This window comes from Nothobranchius furzeri, chromosome 3 (assembly GCF_043380555.1).
Source record: "Nothobranchius furzeri strain GRZ-AD chromosome 3, NfurGRZ-RIMD1, whole genome shotgun sequence".
Lineage (NCBI taxonomy): Eukaryota > Metazoa > Chordata > Actinopteri > Cyprinodontiformes > Nothobranchiidae > Nothobranchius > Nothobranchius furzeri.
Genome location: NC_091743.1, coordinates 75,218,285 through 75,238,731, shown reverse-complemented (window position 1 = coordinate 75,238,731; position 20,447 = coordinate 75,218,285). Strand labels below are relative to the sequence as shown.

General features: G+C 40.6%; 1 protein-coding gene across 1 annotated transcript; it reads right to left on the bottom strand.

Annotated features, from left to right (window-relative positions):
- Positions 1-8,569: 8,569 nt before the first annotated feature.
- Positions 8,570-16,637, bottom strand: agtrap (angiotensin II receptor-associated protein). The gene is made up of 5 exons (XM_015958420.3): positions 16,481-16,637; positions 16,118-16,152; positions 15,758-15,866; positions 12,621-12,816; positions 8,570-8,816 (listed from the first exon to the last, which is right to left on the bottom strand). Exons 1-5 carry the CDS (start codon positions 16,505-16,507, stop codon positions 8,692-8,694), a joined length of 492 nt encoding a protein of 163 aa, XP_015813906.1. The 5' UTR covers positions 16,508-16,637; the 3' UTR covers positions 8,570-8,691.
- Positions 16,638-20,447: the final 3,810 nt, after the last annotated feature.

The window sequence follows — 20,447 nt, the reverse complement described above, 5'->3', positions numbered from 1 at the left end:
CACTTGCAAAAGTGTTTGTTTTAAATCACTTTATTTCAAACAAGTCAAACTGATTTCTTTCCAAGCAGCAGAAGCATGGTTGACCTCCCCTCAGCTGACCTCAGCTAACTTGAGGTCAGTTAAAATCAATGTAGATGCCATTATCACCAGTGACAGATGCACAAGGCTTCAATCTGAAAAGGTGAAGGGTTGAAAGAACGAGGTATCCACGGAGGACCCCAGATGCTCGAGGCATTAAAATGTCATTTTCAAATCAATTTCACAAGTGAGCAGGTTTTGAAATCTCTGACTTTCTAAGCACGACTCACTGCTCCCTGCAGATCTGTTGGTTGGTGAGTGTTAAGTAAGCTGTCTACTCTATAGAGGTGGGACTGCATCTCTGTCTTTATCACAGTCAATCAATCAGAGATACAGATTATTGTTTCTTTGTTACTTAAAGATGCAATTTGTAAGACTGACATCCTGTGGTTAAATGTGGTTACCGCAGTCCATTTTTTGGGGGAAAATTTTTACTTTCTCACTCCCATTCCATGAGTTCTGTGAGTTGTCATGGCTGTCATTTTTCTTGTTAGCAGTCCTCTTGGGTGTTTTATGGACTCATCAAAGGAAGTAAAACACCATGAATGACACCTTGCCTGCTGGTGGTGGTTGGAGGGACCGGTGGCGCCTGTGCTCGGCAGCCTTGCCTCTCTCAGAGCGCCCCAGGGACGCTGTGGCTACATCGTAGCTCATCCCCACCAGCGTGTGAATGTGTGAGTGAATGGGTGATTGCGTTGTAAAGTACCGGGGGGGGGGGGGGGGGGGGGGGGGGGTTCCAGGACTCTAGAAGGCGCTATATCAAATACAGGCCATTTACCATCATGCACTTCACACACACTTTTCATTGTAATATTGAGTTGAAAAAGTCGCTTCAGACATTTTTTAGAGTCGACTATTTGCTTCCAATTCATCGTTAGCATTGTTAGCTCAATGCTAGCCTCCAGCTTCTTCGCCCAATGTTAGGGTAAAACAAAAAGAAAAGGTACAAGAAACTTCTGGGTCAACCCAGTTTACTGGTTTTGGTTTTTAAACAACCCTGGAGCTTTTTGCCTACCATAGACGAATTAAAACTGCTGCGTTAGCTTAATGAATATTTGGCTAACTCAGTGTAAACAGTGACCACGACCCACTTATGTTTCTTTTTTTGAAAGGAGATAAACTGTGTAGCGACATGAATGGCCTCTTATTTGTGACCCAAAGGTCACACTTCCCCAGCTGGGTCAAGCTGTAACTTTTGTTCCACAGATTATCCATCAGGAGCCGTGAAGTCTGCTAAACACCATCTTTTATCTGTCTGCTGTTCCATCCCAAGATGAAGGACACTTCAAGATTTTAAAATACTAATTTTAATAAACTGTTTTTACTGTTTATTACAATCATATAATAATCATCATAAATAATCATCACGGTTCTGTATGAATGTGTTTAATTACTGAAATGACTTATTATTCTTTGGGTTAATAATTATTATTTATGATAATCAGTAATGTGTGATCAGTAACCAGAAGGTCATTGGCACGTGTACACCTCATGCTCTCACATGTCTTTGCTTCATAACAAAAAGCTTTCTGATGCTTAGAGGGCGTGTTCTGAGTTTTTTTTAAACTAAAATCTCTGCAGCTCAAGTCCAGTTCTTGAACCAACCAGAGGACGAGGGACGACCGCCTGAATCCTCACTAAGCGTTCTGTCACGCCGATAGAATTGCTCCGAATAAATGCACCTGTAACCAGCTGATGCAAAACTCCTTCTGTCATGATCCTGTTCCTGCCGAAGACCTGTTGCCACAGCAACCATAGCAACCACAGCCCGCACCTCATCAGCTCCATTCGTTCCACCTGTTCCGTCATCAACCTAATTCACCACACCTGCTCCTCCTGCTATACAAGATCCATTCAGCTACCCAGTCATTGCTAGATTATTGAAAGCCCTGCAAGTAAATTCTCCAGCCTGTTACTCACCTTGTCTTCTGATCCCGAACCCTGCTCCGTTCCCGACCTCGACTCTTGGATTACCCCGTCTGCTCCATTACTTCTCTGATCCTCTGGCTCCGATCTTGCTCCATCCCCGACTTCGCTTCTTGGATTTCCCCTATGGACTATTCTCACTTCAGACCTCCTGGTAACGAACTCCTGCCTCCTGACCTAGCCTCTGCCTCTCTCCTTTTAATAAATATCGTTAAACTGTCATTCTGTGTTGGGTGTTTTCACGGATCCGCCAGTCAGCTCGTGACACCTTCAGAGTTATTGATTTTGAGACGCAAATAGTTTCATCAGTCGTTGTGACCCGGAGACATCTCAGGACCGATTTTGAGTCGCATTAAGGTCCTTCTACCAACCTCGTGCTCGGAGGAAACCATCTCCACCTGACATCTCGGATCCACAGAGGGTCTCCTGAACTGGGTGAGGTAGACACTGTCCGACAGATGGCGTCTGATGCTGTTCTCTCTAAGAACCCATAAGTTAGCTGCAAAACAATATTTTTCACCCAGAACGTGTTTCTCTCTCTGAAAGAAATCTTCTGAGATATCATCCACGCATCCTGTCACACCCTGTCCTGTCTCCCTGTTTGGTTCAGCCTTGTGTCTCGTTAATTACTCCCACCTGCCTCTCGTTTTCCCAATCACCTTAGCTCCCGGTCCTCCTGTATTTGAACCCCTTCTGTTCTGTGTCCTGTGCTGGTTCATTGTTTCTTTGTCCAGCGTGCTCCATATTAAAAGACTGTTTGAAAACGTTCCTACCTGTCTGCCAGTCTTCCTCCCGCGTCCGGATCCTCGCCTCAGCTCCGTTCCACTCAGCAGCGCGTCTGACACATCCAAACCTCGCATTTCATTTTAGCTTTTCATTCAGACACAGGTAAAGCTTTTAATAACTAGGTTAATATCAAGCTGTTACAAATTGTCGGTTAAATTTTCATTTTTAAATTGTCATTTTCAAATTGTCATCTTTAAAATTGTTAGTAATAAATTCTTAACTTTTAAACCTGACTCTTCTTTGAAATGAAACACAGAATGGTGTATATTTGGTTATTGAATAAGCAAAGAATCAATTAAGTCTTCTGTATAATTAACTTTGCTATTTAAATTTAATTATCTTAAATTAAACATTAATATTTGGATTAAAATATAGACCAAGACAGTTGGTGTATGAACTTCTATCGAATGTATTAATATCCTAGATATTTATGCATAATATAAGTTCATATGCTAATGTGTCCGATCTTTTCTCAGGATCTAACCAAACTGATAGCAGTGTTAAATCCTAGTATGTACAGTTGTGGTCAGAGGTTTACATACACTTGTAAAAAATATAATATAATGGCTCTACTGAGTGTCCCGTTATTTCTAAAACTCTGATTTTTCTCTGATAGAGTGATTGGAACAGATGCTTCTTTGTCACAAAAAACATTCATGAAGTTTGGTTCTTTGATGTCTTTATTATGGGTTAACAGAGAAAAGTGATCACATTTGCTGGGTCACAAATATACATACAGCAGTGCTAATATTTGGTTACATGTCCCTTAGCCATTTTCACTTCAATTAGGCACTTTTGGTAGCCATCCACAAGCTTCTGGTTGAATCTTTGACCACTCCTCTTGACAGAATTGGTGAAGTTCAGTTAAATTTGATGGCTTTCTGACATGGACTTGTTTCTTCAGCACTGTCCACATGTTTTCAATGGGGTTTAAGTCAGGACTTTGGGAAGGCCATTCTAAAACCCTTATTCTAGCCTGATTTAGCCATTCCTTTACCACTTTTGATGTGTGTTTGGGGTCATTGTCCTGTTGGAACACCCAACTGCGCCCAAGACCCAACCTTCGTGCTGATGATTTTAGGTTATGTTGAAGAATGTGAAGGTAATCCTCCTTCTTCATCATCCCATTTACTCTCTGTAAAGAACCAGTTCCATTGGCAGCAAAACAGCCCCACAGCATAATATTCCCACCACCATGCTTGACTGTAGGCATGGTGTTCTTGGGGTTAAAGGCCTCACCTTTTCTCCTCCAAACATATTGCTGGGCATTGTGGCCAAAAAGCTCAATTTTTGTTTCGTCTGACCACAGAACTTTCCTCCAGAAGGTCTTATCTTTGTCCATGTGATCAGCAGCAAACTTCAGTCGAGCTTAAGGTGCCGCTTTTGGAGCAAAGGGCTTCCTTCTTGCACGGCAGCCTCTCAGTCCATGGAGATGCAAAACACGTTTGACTGTGGACAATGACACCTGTGTTCCAGCAGCTTCTAATTCTTGGCAGATCTGCTTTTTGGTGATTCTTGGTTCACTCTTTACCCTCCTGACCAATTTTCTCTCAGCAGCAGGTGATAGCTTGCGTTTTCTTCCTGATCTTGGCAGTGATGAAACGGTGCCATGCACCTTATACTTGCAAACAGTTGTTTGCACTGTTGCTCTTGGGACCTGCAGCTGCTTTGAAATGGCCCCAAGTGACTTTCCTGACTTGTTCAAGTCAATAATTCGCTTTTTCAGATCCATGCTGAACTCCTTTGACTTTCCCATTGTAGCGTTTGTGGGCGTTTGTATCCAATGAGCCCTATTAACCTGGCCTAAGAGAAGTCACCAGCTGTAGTCACTCATAATCACTCACAAAAAGTTAAGAGGCCATGCTATGAAGCTCAGTTCACTGACACGTTTCTAAGTCACCTAAATTGCTAGTTCATGTTGCTGTATGTATATTTGTGACCCAGTAAATGTGATCACTTTTCTCTGTTAACCCATAATAAAGACATTAAAGAGCCAAACTTCATGAATGTTTTTGTGACAAAGAAGTATCTGTTCCAATCACTCTATCAGAGAAAAATCAGAGTTTTAGAAATAACGGGACACTCAGTAGAGCCATTATATTATATTTTTTACAAGTGTATGTAAACCTCTGACCACAACTGTAGATGTGCCCACGCTACAACTGACAACCCCCCAGTCGACTGAGAATGAAATCTGTCTCAGTTTAACCTTATTTCCAACACGATTGAGACATTAGACTTCTTTGTAATTATTTCACTGTATAATTCTTACTCATTAATTGCATCTTTAATTTAGAAATATGTAGACTTAATCATTTCATTATCAAATGAATAAATAGCTGCTTTCAGAGTTTCTTATTCTCTCTGGACACTTGCAGAAACAACTCAAGAGCAAAGTATATCTGCAGTTTTTCTCTATATTTATTTATTCATAATTTTTAAATATGCAAACAATTTCTCAAGCCCGCCTAATGTGAAGCCCGCATTCGGGTGAGTTTTTGTGCTTTGTGAATGAAAAATGACGACAGAGAGAATCAGGGAGCATAAATAGTGAATCCAGACGGAGACTGGGATTGTTCTGATCCTGCAGAAGCAGTAGAATCCTGCAAGAACCTCTGAAGAAAACTTGTGTCTTTATGCTGTTTGAACAATTATTCATCAACTGATGCACATGCTGTGCTGTTTTCTGACAGTTAAAGCTTTCCTCAACGATTTACAGACATACATGTATATGTTTAACTTGAGAAATGTCATCTCACTGCATCGAGGTGTGCTCATGCATTCATTCTTTCAGGCGTCATCGCTGATGCAAAAGCCAAGCTGGAAAATTGAGTTTGTTTTTCTGCATCAAGCCGAGTAGGCGGCGAGTAAAAGTATGTCCTTGACTCAGAGGATTCACAGGTGTGAGCCTCGGGATGCGTCAGAGCTGTGTGCATGCGAGGCTCAGGAGAGGCAGCCCAGCAGCTCCTTATTAATCAACAGCTCGTTGAGCCGCTGACTGCATTACCCCAACCTCTGTCCACTAAACCCCCCCAACCCAACTCCAGGGCTGCCTCATCGATCTCGCCACAGATGATTTGTTAACACGTTCACATGGGTTAGCTATTAATTATGTCCTCTGCCTAAAGCAAAGAGGGATGAAATTAAAAAACATCTCAAACAAAATGCAAATATATTTTAAATGTTTATTTAGTTGTCTGAAATAACATTCTGTTTAAATGGGCTGTTTTTTATTCTTAGTGACTTTTTATGAAGGCGACTTTTTGTTTTCTTTTAAAAACAAGGAGAACAGAACAAATATGAGTTTGTAAACATCCTTTGTGTATTCTGAAAGGTTACTTTGCCTTCTGAGAGCAAGTTTGCAAAATGTTAGATACATAGACTATACCATGAATAATTCACCAAGATGTTTTTCTGGAGAGAACACAACATTTAGATCCAGAAGCCAAGAGCTAAAACCAGAGTGAACAGCGGCAGAGCTAGTGTAAGGGAGCTAAAGGAGGCTACTAAATCACGGACTGATGGTGACCTGGCTTTGTTGTGTCCACAGTGTGGATCTTTTTACTTTGTGGTTCATTTTAGTACTAGTTGGCTCATGTTAGTGTTAGCTCATTGTCAGCGCTAGCTACAGCAGGCTGCAGAAGGGTTGTTTCCGACAGTTGTAATTATAATTTCAACCAGTAGGGCGGCGGAGCAGGAAACTGCTTGGTGTTACTTTGAAGTGTTAAAGGTGCATTATGTAGACATTAATAAAAATGACATACTCTGGGAAAATATAGTTACTGCTAACACTTTAAACAACTCTGGAGCTTTTTGCCGGCTGTTGTCAAATTACAGTTGCGGGTGCTGCAGTATTAGCTCGCAGGAGCCACAGCGCCCTCACACTCACTGGTGGTAACAGTTGTTACATCCCTCCTCCCTTTGTTTTGAAAAGAGAGACAATGGCAATCCCCTCAACCTGCTTGATATGAAATATGTTTCAGTAGAAATTTCCTTCCAAAATGACTGAAATATTCAATTATTTTGGGATTTTCTCACAGTAAAATTCTCACTTTATTCTTACATACTGCACCTTTAAAACCTCTGTTGCTTTAACATAAGCTGCAAGCTAAAATGGTATGGCTTCTGAACGAATAAATATTGCAGCTGCGTTAATAAAACCTCTATTTGTGCTTTCTTAAGAGCCCATAAGGCAGCAAAACTCACAGACAAGATTGGTGAGTTTCTAACCCCCTAATGACAGTAAAAATAGTCAGTGGCTAAAACCTTTAGGGGATTTTCATGATCTGTGTGCACAAAATCACCTAATCCTCAGAGGAATACTTGCTTTTCCTTGTCCTTAAATAAATATAAAATGACACTTTTCATACTTTCAGTGTTGGAGGGAGCGGAAAATAAATAAATTCTCATTATTCCCTTTACTAATTTTGACATTTCTGTGCCAAGTTGTGTGTTGCAGTGTGTGGTTTGTGCAGAAAGTACGAGTTTAGTTAACAGACAAAAGCTGGTTGATGTGATGTAATTCTGGAGTGTGAAAAATGTTTCACACAAGGAAGCTGGGACATAAATGTGTCATCTTGCACGGACAGGATGGTCTTTACAGCTCTGACAGGCTGCACATGAAGACGTAACCAACGCAACTGTATATTTCATATTTCTTTATTCTAAGAGATTTCATGAAATATTAAATGCAAACTAAGCAGGAAACAGTCTCATGTTGGAAAATTAAAGGAGGTGTACCAAATGTATTCATTTAATGCAGAATATTTAGTGGAGCTGAACAGTTTTGACAATATCAAAAGAAGATATTCAGGTGAAATGTCTCTGTAGCAAAATGCATAAAACAACCCATCAGAAGGTGGCTCCTGTTGACAGAAAAACATTTTATAGGCTTTTATTCAACAGAGCAAAACTAGAGCTGCATATTTGGGTAAAAGGAAGTTATGACATCACAGGTCATTTCAGCACAGTAACCACATCCAACGCACAGATTACAAGGTTTTCCAAGAGAGAACTTTGAACTACATAAAAAAATAAAATGCATGACAAAAACATCTTAATGATGCAACGGGCCAGTAATGACAGCAGCAACAGGGTCTCTATCTTTATTGTGCAGCACTGCTGTGCAATTTGCACCCTGAAAGTGCAACCTTCAAGGAATGCTTTTGGAATGATGTGAGAAACTGCACATTTGTTTCAACTCATATTTAGTTCATGACACCTTTAACATTTCTGATTAAATTAGTTAAAACTAAACACGTGTAGCATAGTGTGTGACCTGTGTTCATTAAAACAGTGACTTCACACACACAGAGTGTTTATGCTGACGAGTCTAAGAGCAGAAAGTTTGTTTCTTCGCACGATAGATTGAGCTCATCATTGGGGTCATTATGCAAAGAACGGACATTTTTTTGTCTGATGGCAGTAGAATAAATAGTTGTTTATCAGATAGTAAACTTTAGGATAAATAAATTGCAGGTGAATCTGCCAAAAGCTGCTTCCTCTTAAAGAATGCCCCCTAAATGCTTTAGCTGTTCAAATCATCTGGGGGATTTCATAACATTTCCCAGTCTGTCCAATGCTTCCAACCATTCTGCCCAGTAAAGTCCTGAATACAAACTCATCCTAATTTTGAGCTAAACATGGAGTCAGTTGTTTGTAAGTGCCACATTAGTAAAAAACTAACGAAACAAAGAGCACGAGACTTTCGTCGTACTGTGTGTTCAGGAGTCCCTCTTCCAACGCAAGAGCAACTCAGCTCATAAACACACTATGAGACCCAAACAGATGTTTATTCAGCAAAATTTTAAGTTTTGATTTGACTTTTGATCTCACAGGTGCATCATGTGTTGCAATGTGAATCCATGAGGACAGGACAGCTTTGGTAAAGTCCTGCTCGACTCAGTAAGCGCGGACTCCTGGTTTGCTGTCCTGGGCCTGGTTGAAGGGGTTCGCTGGACTCGAGGACTCGTCCGGCTGGTCGATAGACTGATAGGCATCTCTGTTTCGTGATACAGTAGGAAACCCTGCAGAGACACGCCAAAAACATTCAAATCTTGTCTGAGGACATTTTTCATTCACATCCGATCACGTTGGCCTTGGCGCCACAGCAACTCTATTGGGAGCCTAAATCACGCCCTTCCACTTCTGGTCCAGGGGTCTATACGGTCATAAAACATGAATGAGTCGATGGAGCAATAAGTTATTTTCTGATCCCGTCTGATGAGCGCCATGGATTTCACACATGACGGCTGTGAATTTTAAGACACATTTTGATGCCAAGAGCGTGCTTTTTTCGACAGGCAGCTAAAGGTACTTTAGGTTTTGTGGGAAGTAAAAGACTCCAGCTGAGGAGAAACGTGGCTGTGAGAGCAACAAGCTTTGCATCTTGTTTCCAGGACTAAAGGAGCATTCAAAGATTCATTTAAATAGATTAGTGACACGGTTGGAATGATTCAGGACCTCGACTCACGATGCTTGCTTCTGATGTTGTTGGGAACTTTCAGAAGATCTCAAATTAATATTAAAAAAAAACCAGTTGGGTTTAGAAGTTACAAACTTTACAATGGATCCTGGAACAGAGTTGGACTTTATGTGAGGCTTTGCAGCAAACAGCATCAACTCTGCAAGGTCAGAATATTAATGGCATTTTTGTGGAAGTCCAAACCGTCGCATCCCTTCTCCGCTCACAGCTCTGTGACAAACCTGCAGTTTTGCACTCTCATCAAATAAAGAACGTTGGATTTGTGGCACATGAAGTTAACCATCATAAGGTTGTGGTATCCTTTCTAAATGTAACAAATATGAATAAAAACAGTTATTAGCTTCACGTGTAAGGATAAAGGCTTGTTTTATAAGTCAACTGGGCTCACTTTAAAGTGAGCGCCATCACAGATCTTGAAAACCAACAATAAAAAAATATAAAAAACATCCCAGAATACTCCTAACAAATGAGGTGCCTGGAGACTAAAAATCTGAATAAAATATTCAGTACATGCAAAATAAAAGAGTAAAAGACACTTTACAGGGAAAACGAATGGAACAGTAATGTGGGCTGCTGATGATGGAAACAGGCCAGCTGGTCGCACAGAAATACATCATTTTACATGCAAGCCAACAGCTGAATAAACATGTAAAAAGGGTTAAGAAGAGCCAGGCTGGTGAAAGTCAACAAAACTCTAAAAAGGACAAGCGTAAATGGGATTTCACCCGAAAAGCTTCTGAATCTCCGTTTCCTGGTGCCGGACGTGTGAAACCACTATTCCACTGTTGAATTAATATCAAATAGGCCAAAGCATGTTGAATTTCTCTGAGATCAGGCTGGAAACGGTGAAAGTAAAAAAGTTCATGTAAATTACAAAGAGATGAACAAAATGATGGAACCCAGTAAAAAGCAAAACACAGAGAAAGTCTCTTTCTTTCTGATCAGACGTCTTACTTCCCGGGGATGGGGTGATTTGGAAAGAAGGGAAAAAGGAAGAAGCCAGGAATCAGTAACGACGGCCGTAATAGGCACTGTCAGCACTGTCCGTAGTGCACCGACTGTCCACAGAGGTCTCTAAGTCTGAGGAAAACAGAGATCAGCAGTGAAGAAGAAAAAGATCAAAATAAGACACAAAAACTAAAGATTGCACACAAAGAATGAATGGAACATGTGCAAGAGAACTTTCTACGGCATGCAGGAAAAGAAACAGGAATATTCTGACAAATACGGTTTACTCATCAGTGATAAAATTGTTACACACACAAGCCATGATTGTTTTTATCAATCCATCTATTTTCATCTGCTTATCTGGAGTCGGGTCGCGGAGGCAGTAGCCTAAGTCAAGAGACCCAGACTTCCCTCTCCCCAGCCACTTGGGCCAGCTCCTCCGGGGGAATCCCAAGGCATTCCCTGGCCAGGTGAGAGACATAGTCCCTCCAACCTGTCCTGGGTCTACCTTTAGGCCTCCTCCCGGTTTGACATGCCCAGAAAACCTCACAAGGGAGGTGTCCAGGAGACATCCTGACCACATGCCCGAGCCACCTCAACTGGCTCCTCTCGATGTGGAGGAGCAGCGGGTCTACTCCGAGCCCCTCCGGGATGACTGACCAATGAATGCCGGACCATGTCTAATGCTGCCGCTCGTCGTTTTCACAGATAATAATGTGGTTGAAGCAGAGTCAGCCCTGTTAGTTTAGCAGCAAATCATTTTAAAGGCTTTCTGAAAACAAGAACATTGAGTTAACTTGAGTTAAAAGCGTCATGGACAGGTTTTACTAACCTTTGTCTTGACAAGAAAATTTCAGCTAGATTCTAAATTTCAGTCCTGTAGAAGAGGAGGGAGGGGAGGCGATTATTTAGTGTGTATTGGAGCTAAGTGATTAGCGTAGCATTCAATCTCACGCTATCAGACTGTTTTTGCTTGTTGCAGCATTAGCAAGGGTGTGCTAGCATTGGAAGAGCCAGATTCCTGCACGTTTTAGAGGTTTCCCTGCTGAACACCACATATGTTTAAACTGAGTGATTAGCTGCTGCAACCAGATGAAGGCTGAATTCAGCAGTTAGAATTAGGTTTGTCTGAGCAGGAGCATATCAAAGACATTACTTAGTGCTAGCGTTCACACTACAGAGCTTTGTGAGGCATGGCTCTCAGCCGTTCAAATTTCTAAATCTTTTCCTTCTCACCACGATGACGTCATGCTATGCACCCCAGCTTTCATAATCCCGATTTGTTTAGTGATAGTCGACTTGAACTAGCTGTTGCTTGTACCTGACTGTGCTCAGCAGTGCAACGCCAGCAAAGCAATCTAGCTGCAATTAAAACCCAAACGCTGTCTGAGAGGATCATTAGCTGCTTTCATCTGACATAACTCAGTCTAATGGGTGTTCCTGCTGTGCAAAGTAAACCATAAAGAAACTAGATTCATCAATATTCAATTATCCTCTGTGCAGTCGACAAATGGGTTTCATCAAGGTTTCGCATCTCACCACTAACATCCTTTTGTCTTCTAGCGCTTTTTTTTTCTTTCATTTTGATCCATTCTTTGTGAAGTTGATATCCAAATGTGCTCATCACATTAATTCAATGACATCAGGTAACAAATCAAAGAATGATCATTTTAAGCCTCCAGGTCATTAGAATTTCAAAGATCTGCGATGTTAGATCCATAAGTGGATGTCTGCAACATAAATGAGATCCTGCAGCCTCCGATCAGTCTGACGAATCTACACAATGACCTAAATCTTTGTTTGTGGGTTCTGTGTGGCCACCTCTGCTTTCTGCACATCCATCTCGAGCTATTTTTGTTCCTGCATCAAAGCGGGTCATTCATTTTACAGCCTGCATGCTTCTTTAACACGTTTCTCCATGCACTCGGATCGCATGGTCAGAGTGACTCACACACACATTATGAGGAACTTGTGGGGTTTCTGTAAACAGTCGAGCTGCAGCTTGAATATTTTGATTAAGCAAAAAAAATAAATAAATCACGTGACTAACCAATGAGATGTGGAATCATCTGCTGCTGGTTTGGAGCAGATGATTCTCCAGTTTGAGTAAAACAACATGAGGGGGATCTAAACTGGACACAGGGAGAACAATGCTCCTTTAATTCAGAGATTATATTTACAGAAATAATCTCACTGGTTCTTGGGGTAAACCAAATCAAATCATGTATTTGATTGAAGAATCACATATTTTAATGAAGTATTTTGTTTGTTCAAATGTAATTAGAAGCCTTGAGTTGATGATGTGGGCCTGCCTTCTTAAAGTCTTGCATGTTATCCATCCTTTATGTTTAAAAACATCATGGAAAACGGTGAGTTTGATGCTTTCAGCGCCACTTACCAAAGTTGATGTTGTAATCTCCTCCTCGCTCTCGGTACATTTGGTATACAAAGAAACAGGAAGCAGGTTTGAGCAGCAGGTTGAGGATTGCCATTCCTCCACTGAAGCGTCTTTCTGCCGAAAAGTCATTCAGAGGATAATAGATCCCAAAATGCACGATGTCCGTCAATATTGTCACCAGCATCCCCATTAGAAACTAGAGGGACAGCAAGAAAACACATGTAAATGACAGGTGTGTGTGTGTGTGTGTGTGTGTGTGTGTGTGTGTGTGTGTGTGCATGTGTGCGAGCGTGTGTGTTCTCTGTCTTCTCGATCCCCAGTGAGTCGTGGAGAATGGCTGCTTATACTGAGCCAGGATCCTCTGGAGGTTTCTTCCTGTTAAAAGGGAGTTTTCCTCTCCACTGTCGCTATATGCTTGCTTAGTATGAGGATTGCTGTAAAGTCACTGGCCGTGTTCGAGTTGAGCTGCGCCTCGCCTGGAAAACAGACGAGAGCAGACGGAAGCAGCAGGGGGAGTGGCTGAAAGCCGGCGTTTAAGTCGGACACAATTTCCTGTATGTGTAGCTCGGGGGTGACGATGGCTGAAGATATCGCGTGAGCGTTCACACTTGTTTAATTTTCAATTTTAATTCTGGTGCCTGTTAGCAGCTGAAACACATCCTCACGTGCTTGTGGATATCATATATTGTATATGAAGTCATGACTGTAATAATAAGTGAAGGTTATCAGCTGTAGCTTCAGTGTGCTCATAGGAAACGTGACAAAAGAAAACAAAACACATTTCTCTTTATGGCCTATATAGTTGTCATCATCAACGTAACATGATTTACAGAATACATGTGACCAACTAACATTTCATATTCTACCACCGGATGTTTGGATCAAAATATGAACCAGTCAGATCTTAGATCAGGTGAGAGCCAGGTGTTTCCCGTCATCCCCTAGGTTTTGCAGCCGGTGGAGAGCAACTGCAGCGCCTTGCTCCAAAATCTGCGACTGCCTTGATCTCACGATGTTATCGTTGCCTACGTATGCATGACGTCAGAGCAAGTCGGCGCCAAGTCGGACACAAATTTAACCGGCATGCACTGCGCGCCGATCACCGCTGATCTAATCTGCACAGAACTGGCTCATCTCGAACACGGCCACTGACACTAGTCAGTGACTTGATGCAATTTGCTGGGTTCCTTCTATAGGAAACATTTTTTCTGATTGGCTTAATGAACTGACCTGAACTGGAATGTTTATTATGTGAAGTGCCTTGAGACGACTCTTGTCGTGATTTGGCGCTATATAAATAAACTTGAATTGAAATTGAATTGAAGCTTTATAGGACTTTATACACACATTTGTGATTGACCTTCCTTGTGTTTTAACTACAGAATAGAATGTGATTCCATCAATGATGAAAGCAGCTGGAAACAAAAAAGTGATTCAAACAGTTGTCCTGATTAAAAATGCAAAGACACAAGGAAACGCAAAGAAGAAGAAAAAACCACGCACAAATACAAGCACAGAAATTTGCTTCAACCGGATTATTTGCTGATTGGGTATCTAGTTAAAAGATTGATCTTGCTAATAGCAAACTCTTTGACTGCTTGGAATTTAATGCAAGAAAATATTTTCCATCCATTCATTGTCTAGCTGTGATCCAGAGTCGGGTAGCGGAGGCAGCAGCCTAAGTCGAGAGGCCCAGCCTTGCCTCTCCCCAGCCACTTGGGCCAACTCTTCCGGGGTAATCCCAAGGCGTTCCCTGGCCAGTCGAGAAACATAGTCCCTCCAACGTGCCCTGGGTTTCCCTTTAGCTCTCCTCCAAAATCTCAGCAAAAAATTCAATTATTAAAAGGTGTCGTTCACAAGAAAAAAAAACATATTTTAATTATTATTTCTGAGTCTAATGAGTCACTGAGTGTTTCATGCAGGCTGAACATGAAAATAGTCTCCTACACCCATCTCCTGCATCAGCTTCTGATAGAAAACAGACAGTGAAACTCTAGGATTAGAAAATCCTGACAGATCTACGTCACACTGTCACTTACATTCCTGGACTCACTCATCTTGGCTCACGACGAGGAAGGCTGTTGTTGGTTTAGCATCCAGAAAACAGCAGAGAATGTCTCAGCTAGTAGAAGCTAACTATTAGCATTAGCAACTCCACCACACAGCAGAACTCCATCAGGCTTGTGTCATTTGTGGAGATAAAACATCAACGTCGCAGAGCAAACAGAGTCAGTGGTAGAGTCACAATGCCGTAAGCCGATAAGAGGCGAGAACTGCAAATATCAGGAAATAAAACTATAAATCCTGTTGTGTGAAACTTTGGCCCAATCCCAATACTCGCACTGCAGTCTTCAGCAAACTGCACTTGGAGAAAGTGAGCAGTAAGGCTTTGAGTGTGTACACAAGTGTGCAAATAATTGATGAATTGAGATGGGGAGCATTGCGTCATCGACAGCGGCGCATGCCGGGATGCTGGTCGCTGTGATACTTTAAAAAAAAAAAAAAACTTTCAAACAAACAGCCAAACAGTTATTTCAAATAAATTTACATTCATTGCTGCATTGTCTAAAAGTTTCAGAGCACCAACTAATCATCCTAAAATTAACAAATTTCATTAGAAAAAACATATTTTCAGCAAGCAGCAATGGATTGTGGGTAATACACTTCACCCAAGCCTGCATCGACGCACAAAAGAGGCGCGATCAACTTCGGCACCTGAGAACCGGGACACCCTACGCTCTCGCGCCTATGGTTAGGATTGTGTTATTTAAGGGCGCAAGTGTGAGTATTGGGATTGGTACGTTCTCCTCCAACTGAATTCTACATCCTTTTTTCCGTAGAGTACGACTTCCAAGGCATTCAGTCCTACTAGAGACCACTGCTAATGCATTACATTTTGAGTAAAGCAGACCTTTAAAGAAACATATCTGAAATCAGCTCTTGGTGCAACATCAAAACAAGTTCTGAGGATCTTTTCAAAAAGAAGCTCCCAGAGTGTCTGAAATTCCACAGATAAGTTAAGTTGACGCAAATATGCAGCTCCGTGTCTGCAGTTAAGACTTCTGCATGTGTCACATGACAACTGTCGCTTGAAGAGTGAGAGAGAGAAAAAGAAAGAAATCAAGGCTAAGTCTTACCAAGAGAACAGCATCAATGGAGTCCCTCTGTGCAATCGCCCACACTCCAACGGCTAAAACACTGAAGTTCCCCCAAGCATAAGACGAGGGAAGGAACACCATGCAGCCCCTGAAGAGGAGACACCAAAGACACATGCCCACACAGTTTCAACAAGGCATGTTTGACTGCACAACAAGCAAGGTGTGTGTGCGTGCGTGCGTGTGTGCGTGCGTGCGTGTGTGCGTGTGTGTGTGTGTGTGTGTGTGTGTGTGTGTGTGTGTGTGTAGGAGAGAAGGCTGACCCAATAGAGGGTGTGTGTGTGTGGAGAGAAGACCAGAGAAATTCCTCAGGTAAGTGGAAAAAAGAAAGTTTAAACTCACCATACAGTCAGCAGCCAGTGCACCAGCACTATGGCCTGGAACAGAAAACGCCACCTATTATTTATCATTTTCTACTAAAAGCCACAGTTTTTGTTAAAGAAACACACGTTTTTTACATCTAAAGCAGATTATCTGATCAGTAAAATTGGGATCCTTTTAAAGCGATCATGGCTGATTTGAGCATGTTTGTCTGATCAACAGGACCAGTTCCCTCCTGCTCTGTGTCTACATCACAGGAAGGCTGTTGCCAAAAAGAGGAATTAACCCTGAGAACTGAGGCAATAAAAGCCCGAATACTGAAGCCTTTAAAGCACAAGTGGCACACATTAACACTAAATATGTATCAAAAAGCTGCAACCTCACCTTTAAGTTTATGGCAGGGATTTCCATAATGAGTCGGTCTGGTCAGTGCAGCTTTGTTTTTGGAGCCGTTTCGGTGATTCAACCTGTTGAAAGGCCACATGAAAAATGCTGCAGTTGTTCCTGTTGGACAAACTTCTCTACAAACCCCTCCTCCAGTTTTAACAGATCTTGCAAACAGGAGCCTTATGACAGCAGCCTGACTGCCTCCCATGTGACTCCCCCCCACCCCACCCCACTGGAAACCTCAGGAGGGCCAGCACCAGCCATAGCTCCACTTGATGTCTCTCACGGACGTCCCTCACCAATGATTAGGAATGTAGCGTGTCTGTTTGAGAAATGTTTAACCAGCAAAGAGAAAATGCCACATTTTGGGTCACAGCCACAAATCCAGACCCCAACAGGAGCTCACTGGTTTCTAAATTATCTACAAATCAATTTTAATGTTGGTATGTTCTAAAAATACTAGTCTCGTTTCATTATGACTGTGAGATGTTCTGATTGGTGTCTGTTCTGTTTTCTTTAATTTTATTGATTAAGAAATCTTAGTTTCAGGTTTTGTGTAGTTATTTATTTAGTAAACCCATGCTAGCATCAATCCAGCGACAGTAGAGGAAAATAAGATGAGAGGAGATGAAGATAAAACAAAGAAGCAAATACTGGAGGATGTAATGGCTAATGGGGTTCAGGTGTGAGAGACATCTACAACAGGATGTCAAATGAATACATCAATTTGCTTTTCAAAATTAAACAGGAAGTTAACACAGGATTGTTTTAGATGCAGAAAATCAAACTAAAATTACACTTCAGTCACAATTAGCCCCACTGTTTGTCAAATTTATGTGTGCAGACATTTCTGACTGCAGGTCAAGTTTAAAATGTTCATCTTGTTTTATTCATGAAACATTTAAAATGATTGACCTTTAGTAGCCAACCTTTAAAAGTACACACATTTACTACAGTTATTTTATGTCCATTCAGTTCTTGATGCCTGTGTTCTGTTGTACCGTAACAAAGATGAGTCATTGTACTCATGGGCTGTGACAGATGGCCCCTGCACAATCTGGTGTGACCTCTGAACCCCAGATCACCTCTGAACCCTCATGACTCAGGATTTTCTTTGTGGACTGAATCACTTACTGGCCTTTCTTGTGGTGACGTGAAAAAATGGATGAAACTGCATCAATAACATGAACTATTTTTGTTTAATTTTGAATAGAAATGTATTTAAAGGTGCAATATGTTAGCCTAGAAATCTAGACCTACCAAAGCAGAATGTTGTTGCTCTACATGTTGGTCTAGCTTGTGTTTTTATTTATTTTATTTATGTGCAGCGCTTTGGTCGGTTGTAATGCCGTGTTAAAAGCGCTCTACAAATAAAGTGGTATGGTATGGTACACTCTAAGAAATAAACTGTTAAATTTATTTGAAGTTGCAAGCAACTGGTTCCACTGAACCTGGTTGCTTATATACTGCATGAAGAGTAATATCCATTGTTTTACGTTGTTATGTTAAAAGTAAAATTATATCACTCTTTAAATTTTAGCCACTAGTTTTGGTGAAACCAGTTGACATAACTCGATCAATTAATTTCCCCGTTTAATTTCTCAGAGTGTAGAAAAGAATAAACAAAAAAATAAATAAACAAACGAGCGAATGGTATTTTTCTGAACTTAAACACAATGCTGCAGAACTTGTAATAATCAAATCTTTCTCCTTTCTGTTGTCACTACTTGCACAGAATGATTTATAGTGTGTTTAATTTTATCTGAAGCTCAGGAGAAGCTGCACTGTTCCTCTTGCTTTGTTTACTCCACTAACTTCTTGTCACTGCTGTACCTGTAACTTTGAGAGTACCTTGAGCTGGAAAAGTTAGCTTAAGATTGTAACTTCATTATCTCAAAATAACTTATGCAGAGATGTCTTTGCAGCAGTTCCAACCTTGCAGGATGTGGCTGAGTGTAATCTATCACCTTAGGTGGCTGTTGGCCAGGTTTCTTCAGAGCGATTCACTAGAGTTTTCTGTTGTTGGGGTATTAAAATTACACCAGTAATGCTTTTATTCTGCAGACATGAATCACGACTGCAAAATCTTAATCTAACCCCGCTGCTGCTTTAGGAGAGATAAATGTGTCTCATTTTCAATCAGTTAAATATTGATGTAGATCATTGATCAGGTCAGTTTTTAATGTCACTTTTTGCACTTTTTGCACTTTTAATATAATATTTATACAGATAATAATAATAATAATAATAATAATAATAATAATAATAATAATAATAATAATAATAATAATTATTATTATTATTATTATTATTATTAAATTTTTGAAAACATGGTTTATGTTTCATCCAGCTAGGAGGCAGATTTGGCTTCTGTAGGGCATTGTTGTAAAAAACAAACTGTAAAAAAAGGCTCCGAAATCACAGAATAGATTTAAAATCATTTAAATAAGACATGAAACTTTATTTCTTCTCAAAACGAGAGACCTTCCAGTAAATCTGTACTGTTTAAATAAGTACTTTAGTGTAATGGTGTTAGAACCAAAAACTTTTATTTTTTTTTTAACTTTGATGCATTTAAGTAAAGAAGCAAAATCAACATGAACAAAATGTTTTTGGTTCTTTTGTAAAAATATGTTGTCTTAATTTATTATACTGAATATAATCAAAATGAGTGATTCCCATTTTCTGGTACATGTATTTTACTAAACTGCTGCAGTGCTTTCCATCCAGATGCATGAAGTTTTGTGTTTTTTATGTTTCACGTGCATGTGCATTGGCCTGGTTCATGGTGCAATTCTAAATAGGTTGTATTGTTTCTTTACAAGTTATTGAAATAAAGAAACAGACATTTTTGGTATAAATGTTTTTTGTTTGCACTTTGTAAAACTTGGTTTCAACTCCGTTTTTGTTCTTTTTTAATGGAACGATAGATTAATAAACAATGTAACTAAACTACAAAGTTAAAAACAAGAAATGAAACAAAAAGCCTTTCAAAAGTTCCTCCAAATGTTTTGTTTTCTGAACGAAAAGAAACTATCACATATTTTTTGCGCATCTCTGATTTTTGCTCTCAAAATGTTTTCTTTGGTTTGAATCTTTATTTTTTTGTTTGTTTCAGATGAAAACTGGTTTTGTGGGTGGGGCCTGGTGGGTGATGGCAGACCTCCCTTCATTGGCTGGAAATGCACGGTCCTACAAGTCTCGGGTCGCACCGTGACCTAGCTGGTGGAATGCGTTCGCTCCTGTTTTGCATCTGAAACTATCTTGGTGTCGGGAGCTCACAGGTAAAATGCATCTATTATGTTACTGCTTACGCATCTATAGCTGGGGTAAATGACAAATAAAGGTTTTTGAAGTAAGTTTGAGTTTGTTTAAACAATAGTATTGGCAGTTTTTCAAAGTTTGGTTTCAACTTAGTTTTTTATAGTTTGAAATGTTATTTCATTTATTCATTAAGAAAAAATATAATATCTGAGGCGGCAGTAGCTCAGGAGGTAGAGCGGTTGGTCCAGCAGTCGGAGGGTGGTTGGATCGATCCTGGTTTCCAGCGGATAATCCTGCTGTTGTGTCCTTGAGCAAGACACGCTGGTGGTGGTCGGAGGGACCGGTAGTGCCTGTGGTCAGTGCACCCCAGGGGAGCTGAGGCTACACTGTAGCTCATCCCCATCAGGATGTGAATGTGTGTGAATGGGTGAATGACCAAAAGGCCATTTAACATTTCATCTTTGATGCTATCATGTTTTGTCCAAGAAGGAGAAAATTCACACACATTTCTTTATCTCAGTTTTTAATGACAAAAACGGAAAATGCAGGAAAACACAGACACCATATTCGAGTAAAGAATAAATATAACAACAATTAACAAATATTAGGACTCAATAAATGCAAAGTAAACAGACATTTTCTACATCATAACCTTTGAATGGTGGCAGCAGTTTAAAAATCTCCTTGGCGTATTTTTATT

What these genes read in the sequence shown, in the direction of transcription:
- agtrap (XM_015958420.3), bottom strand. Translation starts at nt 16,507, where the DNA reads ATGGAAATCCCTGCCATAAACTTAAAG. An exon ending in CACTGGCTGCTGACTGTATG is followed by an intron (nt 15,867 to 16,117) that starts GTGAGTTTAAAC and finishes TCTCCTCTTCAG; the next exon opens with GGGCTGCATGGTGTTCCTTC. An exon ending in CCATTGATGCTGTTCTCTTG is followed by an intron (nt 12,817 to 15,757) that starts GTAAGACTTAGC and finishes CTGTCCCTCTAG; the next exon opens with TTTCTAATGGGGATGCTGGT.